We start from the raw sequence: 10,832 nt of genomic DNA, 5'->3' as shown, positions 1-10,832 counted from the left end.
CCCGCAGCAGTTAAGGGGGGAACCCCAGGAGTCCGTTTGCCAGTAATTTCAGGGCTTTTTCTCCTCAGAATACCTGAGCGAAAGGAACCCAAAAGCTGCCGAAACCTTGAGAGGCCGCCTGGTGCCTCACCCGGTCTTGGGGGGAAAGACGGACACCCACTGCCCGCCTCACCCTGTGACATCGCCTCCCCAGGAAGGGGGCTTCCCGCCTTCAGGAAGCCTCTGCCGTGGCCCCCGCCACCAGCCCCGCTCACACGCTGGCTCCCTCAGCCCCCACCCGGCGACCGGCGGGAACGGCGCAGCAAGCCTCGAGGAAGCAGAGCCCAGGTCTCGCGATGGCTCCCTGACGCCGCCGGCCAGCAGCCGTTAACGGCCGTAAACTGGCAGCGCGCTGTTTACGGCGGCGTAGCCAATGGGAAGGCGGGGCGTGTGGGCGGGGCCGAGAAGCCCTGCCAATGGGCGGGAGGGGCGGTGCGTTTAAACGGCGCGGGGGTGCAGACGGCCTGTGTCCCTGGGGAGATCGCGGCGCTGGAGCTGCCATGCCTGGCCGTCCCGACGACTACGAGGTGCTGCTGACCATCGGCGCCGGCTCCTACGGCAGGTGCCGCAAGGTGCGCCGCAAGGCCGACGGCAAGGTGAGGTGGCGGCGGTTGCATGCCCGTAGGGGTGCCGTCGCCGTCGGTTTGAGCGGGGTGCTGGCGGCTCGCTGAGATAACCGAGTGGCTTTGAAACCCTCTCTGCCCCCCTGCAGAGGGCTGGCTTGTGTATAAGTCTCCCCCCGCTAAGGTGTTTTGTCTCTCCCCCCGCTAGATCTTGGTATGGAAGGAGCTCGACTATGGCTCGATGACAGAGGCAGAGAAGCAAATGCTTGTTTCGGAAGTGAATTTGCTTCGCGAGCTGAGGCATCCGAATATCGTCCGATATTATGATCGGATCATCGACAGGAGCAACACGACCCTGTACATCGTGATGGAGTACTGCGATGGTGGTGACCTGGCGAGCCTGATTGCAAGGTGCACCAAAGAAAGGCACGTGAAATCCCTCTGCGGCAATTTTGGAGTATCTAGCGGGAAGTATTTTGGGCAATCAAAAGAAAAGTGAACTGTATCTTTCTCAATAACTTCGGAACAGTTTTACATTTCATACTTTGTGTGCCACAGCTCTTTTGAAATGTAAAAGGCTTTGTACAAAATTACAACACTGAGAATTGCGGTAATGGGTGCACCATCTGATTGGATGTTTATGTTGAAATAGTAAAAAAAAAAAAAAGCCTGAGCTACTGAGCTGTCTGAAGAGGCAGAAGCTGTTGCAGGGTTTCTGGATGTAATGCAACACGTGGGGTTGAAAACATAAACCAGCAAGTCAACTCTTGCAGAGAGGTAGCTTGATCGGTGGGTTCTTCTGGCTTGCCCACCAGTAAAACCACTTGTACCCTAATTTTTGTTAGACACCAAAGTACATGAAAGGGAAAAAGTGATTTTTAACATGCTGTTAAAAGGTACTTTATGTGCCTGCATGTAAAGCTTGTGGAGACACCAGGCTGATAAGACTTTACCTTGGCCTAATCTTAAGACTTAAACAGCCTGTGTCTTAAGTATAATATCAGTTTCCACATTCATGGGTTAAACAAGTACATGACACTACATGTGTTACTTCAAGAATGGTCTAAAATGGTACTGCAGCTCCCCCTGAACATCAGTGTTTTCACTTAAGGAAGGCTATATTAAAAATCAGTCCTGTCTTGGTGGTGTTGCATGTTGCTCATTATAAACAGCTGACAAGACACTGCTACCGTAAGTGATCAAAGGGACAGATCTCATCACAAAAGCATCAATTTGATAGTTGTGTTATAACTAATGGAAATACTGCATATTTGTTAGACTCTTTAGGGAGGAAGGAAATATTACAGGGAGTCTGCGACAGAAATCTAGATGCCTTCCAACATATTCGGAGTGATTTTTTTTTTAAAGTTTCCGTTTTAAAAATAGGATATGTAGATGCCTGTTGGTGCTGGTTTTCTCTAAAGGTGTTGATTCAGTGATATTTTATAATAGTACTATTAAAGTTACAGAACTAAGACTGGCAGCAACTATTTGAACTTATATATGCTTGGAGAATACATTTATTAAACAATGTGTTCATTTTTCAGGCACTACTTGGAAGAAAGCTTTGTTCTCCGAGTATTGACTCAATTGGCATTGGCTCTGAAGGAATGTCACAGACGGAGTGATGGTGCAGTCACTGTGCATCGTGACCTAAAACCAGCAAATGTCTTTCTAGATAGCAAGCAGAATGTGAAACTTGGAGATTTTGGACTGGCTAGAATATTGCACCATGACACCAGCTTTGCCAAAACATTTGTTGGAACTCCATATTATATGTCTCCAGTAAGATGCCCCTTCTGTGCCTTATCTTCCCTTTTCTCCCTCCAAGATCTGTTTTCTGCAGTAATGGTTTCAGAGTCCATGAATGTTTGGGAGGTTTTAATGAAGAGTTACTAGTCTTAAATGCAGGTGACTTTTTTCATAGTGTATATGTTCTGGAGACAAAGTTATTTTGCAGTAATCTTCACCTCTTTCCCCACACTGTCACTGCCTTCTAATTAAAGCTGTTTTTCACTGTATAAGTTCTGATATGTTCTTGGAATATTAGAGGTATGTTGGAGTATATTGCTCCTGAAAAGGAACTCTAGAGCGCTTTTATGTTTCATAGTGTTAAGGTAAAGATCTTATTAAATTACCTCTTGATGGTAGAATTTTAATTTGTAGTGGAAATGGGCAAGAATGAGTTATTACCCTGATATGGTGTACTATACGTGGGGGAAAAATTAATGTTGACTGAAATAATGGAATTGTATCAGCTGAAGATTGGGGCAACATTTTACTCTTCTACAGTGTAGTACTGCCATAACTTCTTAAAATCCTGCTAGTAAGAGTACCTGTGGGGATTAATTGAGATGGAATCTTAAAAGTAACTCCAGTAAGTAGTGGTTTATTTCAGGTTTGAACAGTACCTGACGATCCTGCAGTAGTAGAACGATGTCTTAATTAATGATGCTAAGATTGTTCTCTTTCCTTAGGAACAAATGAACCACATGTCATACAATGAAAAATCTGACATATGGTCTCTAGGATGCCTCCTGTATGAATTATGTGCTCTCTCGTAAGTATAGTAGTGTGGTAATGAAAGTGGAAACGTAGTTATTAATGCATGTATGATTACATTTTGTATAGATGAAAGCTTTAAGCTTTCAGAGACTAGTCCTAGATTTTTATTTCTGTATTGGTCTTGACATTACATAGTCAAAACAAACCTTTGATTGCAGCTTTTTTTCTTAGTCTGATACTTTTTAAGATGAAAATAAGTCATGTAAAACTAGTGAAAGAATCAAAGAAAAATGTTCTTCTTCAGGCCTCCATTTAGAGCTTACAACCAAAAGGAGTTGGCAGAAAAGATAAGGGAAGGGAAGTTCAGACGAATACCATATCGTTACTCGGAGCAGCTGAATGAACTTCTCAAAGAGATGCTTAATGTGAAGGTAAGAATGGATTACTAATTTTTCCACCTATAATTTGAACTAGTACTGAAATACTAGCTTTTATTCTCAGTTATGAAATAAACTGATCTGAAGTAGTGGTTGCTATCACCATGTTACCGGCAAAATCACTTGTAGGGGAAGGAGGGAGGAATTGTGCTTTGAGTCCATTAAACAAAGGCAGCAGCTTAAATGTTATTCCAGGTTCACAGGATGAAAAAGACTGTCTCAGTATTGGCCGGTACAGAATTTCCTAACAGCATGCTTCACAAGGTCTTAGAACTTCAGGGTTAAAATGACTCCACTGTGTTTGGAAGTTGGAAGGGTTTTTTTGTCTTCATTTCAGATTTTGCTTTATATGGCTAATGTATAGCTTGCCCCCCATGGCTGGCATGGGGATGTTAAGAATACTGCAAGGGACAACAAAGCTGTAATGAGGACCCAAGTCTCCAACAGGTGTGGATCCTTCAGGGATTATGTGACAGGTAGTGATGCAGAGTGTTAGCTCCAGAACCTACTGACAGCTGCTCCTGTAGGCTTACCACCCCATTCTGGCTCTGAAAGGAGTGAGCACCTGGGCTGGGAGAGCCAGACTTGCAGCTTCTGGACCTGAAGGCTAGTAGCAGCAGCCTCTTCCCTTAGCTTTTGTCATCTGGTTGTGCTACCCCTTCCTAAATCCATTTTTCTCCAACTTCACTATATAGCACCTCAGCTGGTTTCCACCTGTGGTGGGTCTTGCTTGGGAACCCCTGGCCTTAATATTTCTTGGTTACAGATGGAACCTGTTGGTAATGTGTTTCCTTAGGATTATTGCCGACCTTCTGTTGAAGATATTCTGCAGCACCCCTTGATAGCAGACTTGGTGACAGAAGAACAAAGACAAAATTCTGATAAAAGAGGCTGGAGATCATGGGATGCAGAAAGGCTGCAGCATTCGGATGTTGCAGTGAATGAGCTGAGACAGAAGGAACAACAATTACAGGACCGAGAACAAGCCATTAAAGAGAGAGAGCGACGTTTGGAGCGTATGATATTCCACTTTGGGAAGGGGGTGGCAATGGGATTCTGATTCAAAAGAATAAGTGTGGAGGAAAGAAAGGTAGACGGTTTTCAAAACCCTAATTTTAATGCACTAGGATACTGTACTCGTACATTCACTACTAGAGTTCTGTCTAATGACTAAAACAAGAATGCTTGGGCTTACTCATATATACTAGTTCTTGTTTTAAGGTTACTAAGGCATAATTAGCAGTTTGGATATACAAGTCTGGTTTGGGAAGATTATTAAACATGAGTGGCAATTCAGAAAGTATACAGAAAAATAGGTTCTAAATATATTCAGCACTGTGCAGTATAGGTTGCTTTTCACCTACTCTGTAGGCTAACATTGGCTATACTAATGTGTAACCTAAGGTGAGCGTGATGCTGGAGCAAAATATACTGGAGTAAACTGTCAACTGCTTTTATAAAAGCTGCACCCCACAGGCAGCTTATCTGTGAAACCGTATAGATGGCCAGTCCTCAGGTGCTGAGATTTCCTGCCCACATAAAGTACCTCTTTGCATATGCAGTAGGCTCTGTAATACAGATTTTAACCATATATATTGTTTTCTGAGCCTGAATAACTGCTGCTGCTGTTGTAAATAGGGTGTTTAGTCATAGCTGAATTATAGGATCTAAATATTTATATCTGGTGTTATGTGTGCCATGAGTTAATGTGCAGAATGGAAAACTGCTATAGCCACATTGTTGCAGATGCGGCAGAGTTTAGGGCGGGCGGGGGAAGAGCATGCCTGGCATCTCGCAGTACTTGTCCAGTGCTTTATCAGTGCCTTGGTAAAGGTGTATCTATACAGCAGTTACCTTTGTTTAGAGCCACAGAAGCAGAAACATGGGTGCATCTGAGTACTTCTGCAAGAAAATCCATTATTCACAATCACTCTGATGTTAACATTTACATTTTAACACTGCATACTACCATATTTCTACTTCCAGAGAGAGAACGGGAACTCTGTATCCGAGAGCGACTGGCAGAGGACAAACTTGCTAGGTATCTTACTAACCTATAATTGCCTAGATTAAAATTCTACAGTCTTTCAGCATAAAGTTTAAAACCTCTCTTTTCAAAACAGAGCTGAAAACTTGATGAGGAACTACAATCTCTACAAACAGCAGCAGATGGTAGCTTGTGCAGATGGTCCAGGTATGAAAATACACAAGAATCCACTTGCACTGACAAATGTAGACTGGTATGACTGGAGGAATGCCCATGATGTTCAACATGCTGTACCTAATCCCATTGTATCAATACAAGCCCCGACTATGTCTGCATGGTTGGGAAGGGACTTCTCATTTTCCGCTTTGCAGAGAGACTTGATGAATTATGCTCAACCATGGGTATGATTTACCACTGTCAGCACTGCAGTTCTGTGCTGTTCTGAAAATTAGGCTCTTGTGGTGAGCTAAGGGAAGTGCTGACTTGTAACCCAAACTTTTCTCAGAGCTGTACTTACTTTACTGGATGTCTTTTTATAAACCTTCAATTTAGTTAATTTTAATAAAATTGCACATGTCTAATCACTTCAGCTTTAGTTCAACTTTGAAAAACTTCAAGGTGTGTAACAGTATTTGTTGCAAGTGACCTAGCTGTGATTGGTGCATCATAAGCTCAGAAGAATACAAACTGCTCCAGTTTGACTGGAGAGGCGGGGGGAACCCCACCCACAAAAAAGGCTTTGAAAATATGCTATAATGCTTCCTGACTACCTCTAGTCCAATCTGTTTTATAGTAGTTATTACCCCATAGGTATTTGGCACTTGCTTAGGCCTTGGTTGTTCAGTTTTCACTATCATAAGAGGTAGTAGCAGCTGTTCCTTGCACTCATCTTCTACTATTAAAAATGATTCAAGCACCTAAATGCATTTTGAAATATGGGTAGGATGTTAAATGGCTGGCTCCTAAGCAGTACTCCAGAACAAAGAAATGTGAATATCCTTTAACGTGCAGCAACACTATCTTCATTTAGTTTTGATCAGGTAAAGCAAGATAAGCATGTCACTACCTCTAGTGCAAATAAAACTGAAGGGCCTATCACAGCAGAAAAGAACACACCAGAAGTTAGTGGTACTTAAGCTGTTTCTAACAATTCTGTCAATTTTGAGAGTTCCACCTGTCTCTCAACATATTGCCCGACTTAGATACATTAAGGAATACAAAACTAAGAATAAACCTGCCTTGGGCTTTCTGATATTGCCCTCTAACATTGGATAACTGAAGGTAAATGAACTTCAGCATTTGCCTCTGTTCCCTTCTGCATCTCCTACCTCTTTACAAGATATTTTGACCTTAACAGGGGTATTAATTTTTGAAGATGGGCAAAACCACTTTAAGTAGTTAATACCTCGAGACAGACAATGCAGAAAAGTGAATATAGTTGTCACAAGCCTGACCAAATCTCGCAGTATCTGTAGATCACTTGATTAAACATTTGTTATGATGTTTACTACTCTTCCAATTCATTCCATGGTGTTCTTGTAATACCGTTTCCTAAATTTTACCTGTTCTATTTCTCCAATATGTTACCAAGATCACTTGCTTATGTTATCTTCAGTTGCTCAAGTATTACTGTATTTTTCACAACTGGATTGCATCTCGCACATCTCTTACATCGAAGTCAGTTGTGTGGTTCACTTCACAGTAAAATGGAATACCAAAAATTCTGGTTTCTAAGACGGTGTCCTAGGCACAACCCTATTTTTGCAGGGATTTCTGGATTCTTAGGGAAGGATTTAATGTTAAAACAGATATAGCTTACTGATATGAAACTACAAAATGCTGAAACACTCACAGGCCTCTGCGCTTTAGTGGTCCTCCCTCTTTTGTGCTTACTGCATCCTTGCTCTAACCTAATGAATTGAAAATTAAGGCTTCATCAGCATTAAGATTAGAATAGTTACAACTTTGATTTAAAAAAATAAAAAAAAAATCACACCTTAAGTTGAGTGAAGTTGGAAGAAGATGAGTGTGAAGTTGGCTCTTCTGAGGGGCAACTCAGCTGTTTTAATAGCTTTTGATGGTAGTTTTTGTACCCTAAGTCCTTAAAAAAAGCATAGAATGGTTAGAGTTGGAATGGACCTTAAAGATTATCAAGTTCCAACCCCCCTGCCGTGGGCAGGGTCCCCTCCCACTAGAGCAAGTTGCTCAAAATGAAACAAAGTAGCTGCCTTTTGATTGTGGTAGTTCTATGCCACTAAAGCATAGCCATACTATAAAAATGCCTTTTCTGGAGGCTGCAGTGAAAATAACTTTTTAATTTTTCATGCACTTAAACTCATTATTCATTGGGTCAGAGCAGAGTTTGTACCCCATTGACTTAATACAAGGCTAGAGTTGGAACAATGTGGGTGATGTAGAAACATCACTGGACAGGCTGGGTCTGCCCCTGCTATGAGGAAAAGACAAGGTTTTTCAGTAGCTGAGAGCCTAATTCTCCATTTCCTTGTGGAATTGGATTACGTTACTGTTTAATTTCTGTCTTTTCCCTTATGTCAACTAATATTTCCTTAGGTGTTGGGAGGTGCACCCTAGAAACTACAATAACGTCTATCCTTTTATCAAAGTAATTTAAAAGCCTTGTTTTTAATTTTTCCTCATAAAATGGAGCAGAATTGTTGCTATGAACTGAAATGCATTTAATTAGATCACTTAAAGCCATAGGTAGATAGCAAAATGGGTAACAGAGTTAAAAGACCTAAGCAATACATGTTGAAAGATGCACTAATTCAGTATTTACCTTTTGATTTCTTAAGATAACGCACTCCTCCCCTTTTCTACAACCAAGAAGAAAGTACACTTTGATGGAAGTGAAGAGAATGCTGTGCCTCCTGTTAATTTGGAAAACTATCCACCTTCTAAAGATAAACGCTCTGATCTCAAAAAACGTCTATATGCTGCAAATCTACGGGCTCAAGCACTGTCTGAACTGGAAAAAAACTATCAACTAAAGAGCAGACAAATCTTGGGCATGCGCTGAAACTCTAACAGATGTAAAATATTTAAGTCTTAGAAGCTGATTAAATGTATGGGAAGATACTTGTACCTCTCTTAAGCTGGAAGCTACTAAAAATTTATTTTAACAGTTGTTATACAGACTCTTAGTCTATGATAGGTAGTTCATGATAAAGGCATAAGAGATTATTTTATAAAAACAAGTAGTTTTGATATCAAACTGAATGAACTGTATTATTAAAGAAAAAATATTTTGGTCATCCTGTTTACCATACATAACTCTACTGAAAATAGAAAGAGCGAGCATTGTAAAACAGATTATTTTAAATCTTGTGTAAAAAACTTTTCAGATGAGAAATGTACAGATTCACAGTCTGTAGGTTAAAATGATGCTGTATGTAATGTACACTACTTGATAGAAGTAGTATTGATATTTTATATACATGGAAAACCTGGCTTTTTGTCTGCATTTGTAAATATTTTTTAACTATCAAAAGAGCAAAAAGAGATCTTATGCTGTCTCTTCCTACTAAGTAGGTGATCTATCAAAGCAGGCTGCTTTTAGTTTAACGTCTTTGACTAATGAGCGGGATGGGTCAGCTTAGCATAACTGATGAGTTTATCCTCCTTTCTGAGTGGGCAGCTGAATTGCTTGTCCATCAGCTCCCAAAAGGCCTGCTTCAGGGCATAGCATTTGAAACACCACCTTCTTTGGTTTGCCTTGAAACTGTGTTATAAACTGATCCCGAGACCACTGTCCCGGATGAGACACCATCCAGGGTATCAGCACCCGTGTTTGGGGAGGGGCAATTATACTCTGAATAGCAAATCCTTATTTTCTTGAAGCTTATAAGGTATCTCCATCTTTCCCATCACAATTCTCTGCCAGAGTAGGAGTTGCTCATGGTGTAGGTTTCATGAAATAATTCAGTCTCATTAATTCTAATGTCTGGCATATTTTACATAAAGATTTTCTATCTCTGGGTTGAAATGCCATTCTTAGAAAACAGCTAATTTTCATAACATTTGTTTCCTTATTAGGCCGTGAATGTTATCCAAGGAGGTATTCTAGATGGTTTTTACTCAAAAAAAAAAAAAAAAAAGACAATCTTACTTGAAACATCAATTTAAATTGGTGTATTTGCTGATAGACAAATTCTTGTGTCGCCAAACAGTAGTTCTGCTCTAGCAGACTCTTAACCACCCAGCAGAGCTTATCATCTGCAAAATGCAGGTATCAATTAGTGAAACGAGGAAGCCAAGCAAGCAGGAAAATAAGCAATTAATGATTCAGGAAAGACTGTATTTTGGAACAGCTGGTGTTTGCAAATGCTTTGCTTTTAACAAGACCAAAGTAAGAAAATGCCTTGAGTCTTTTTTTTTTTTTCTTGGAATATTTAGATGGACCAAATAATTTCTGCATTTAAAAGTAAAATACGTTCAGAGCAATACCTGCAGCTTTCCTCTTCCTTTAATTCTCAAGTGACCTCAAGATGGCACTGTTGCCCTGTAATTGTTGGGAATTTAGTCTATTGATACTTTCCTACAAAATTTAAGATCTGTTTTAAATATATTTTTACCTGTTTTGTTTCAGAAAATCATAAGTGTGTTGCTGTAAGATGCTAACTTTCTTAGGCTACAGACACTTTAGTGCTTGCTGGTGCAATTAATTGTAATTATCTCCAATTTGCCATTTTGCATCTTTTATGCATGTTTTATAAAAATAGTTGAATCAAAGTTCTAGTTAACAATTACACTACTATGAATAAGAAATGCTATGGAGAATGCAAACGGTATCAATCACAATGGCAGTAATAATGAGAACAGTTTAAGTCACAGCTGTAGCATTGAGCCATTTAAGCTGCATTACTCACAATGTCTTCTTGAAGTATTATCACTCTAGTATGATAAATGCAGTATTTCTTGAGGTTTTTGAAATAAGAGCTTCCTTGTGTGTCCAACATAGGGGAAGGCGTCCTTGAAATGGTCTTCATTCTCTCTCAGGATTTTTGATTAGGAATCAAATTCACATTTTCCTACAAAGGCGTAATTGTTATTCCCGGAGCACGTGTGTAGCATCGGAATTGCATTCAGGATGTAATTTTCAACTACATTCAGGAAAATTCCCACATTTATGGGAATAGTGACTGCTTACACAGTGCTTGTAAAACATTGCCATCATGCTGATGTATCATGATGATGATACTTATCTCTTAAAAGTGATGGTAAATTTGTACATATGTATATGACACAGCTTCAGCCTTACAGGATGGTAATAATGGTGTACAC

General features: G+C 40.4%; 1 protein-coding gene across 2 annotated transcripts; it reads left to right on the top strand.

The window, feature by feature from the left end:
• Positions 1-441: 441 nt before the first annotated feature.
• On the top strand, positions 442-9,056 carry NEK2 (NIMA related kinase 2). Of its 2 annotated transcripts, none has more exons than XM_074168861.1 (9): positions 442-635; positions 811-1,028; positions 2,150-2,387; positions 3,080-3,162; positions 3,412-3,538; positions 4,341-4,560; positions 5,531-5,585; positions 5,668-5,738; positions 8,345-9,056. In XM_074168861.1, exons 1-9 carry the CDS (start codon positions 456-458, stop codon positions 8,566-8,568), a joined length of 1,416 nt encoding a protein of 471 aa, XP_074024962.1. In that variant the 5' UTR covers positions 442-455; the 3' UTR covers positions 8,569-9,056. The 2 variants fall into 2 exon arrangements, with proteins under 2 accessions (XP_074024962.1, XP_074024963.1); XM_074168862.1 differs by having other exon boundaries at positions 540-635; positions 5,668-5,732; positions 8,345-8,568.
• The last annotated feature ends 1,776 nt before the right edge of the window (positions 9,057-10,832 follow it).

The sequence above is a fragment of the Numenius arquata genome, chromosome 2, assembly GCF_964106895.1.
Source record: "Numenius arquata chromosome 2, bNumArq3.hap1.1, whole genome shotgun sequence".
Lineage (NCBI taxonomy): Eukaryota > Metazoa > Chordata > Aves > Charadriiformes > Scolopacidae > Numenius > Numenius arquata.
This window is presented reverse-complemented; position numbering and strand designations above follow the sequence as displayed.

Coding starts and splice junctions, on each gene's coding strand:
- NEK2 (XM_074168861.1), top strand. CDS start 456: ATGGGCGGGAGGGGCGGTGCGTTTAAACGGCGCGGGGGTGCAGACGGC. Junction 3,163..3,411: donor TATGAATTATGTGCTCTCTC/GTAAGTATAGTA, acceptor GTTCTTCTTCAG/GCCTCCATTTAGAGCTTACA. Junction 5,586..5,667: donor GCAGAGGACAAACTTGCTAG/GTATCTTACTAA, acceptor TTTTCAAAACAG/AGCTGAAAACTTGATGAGGA.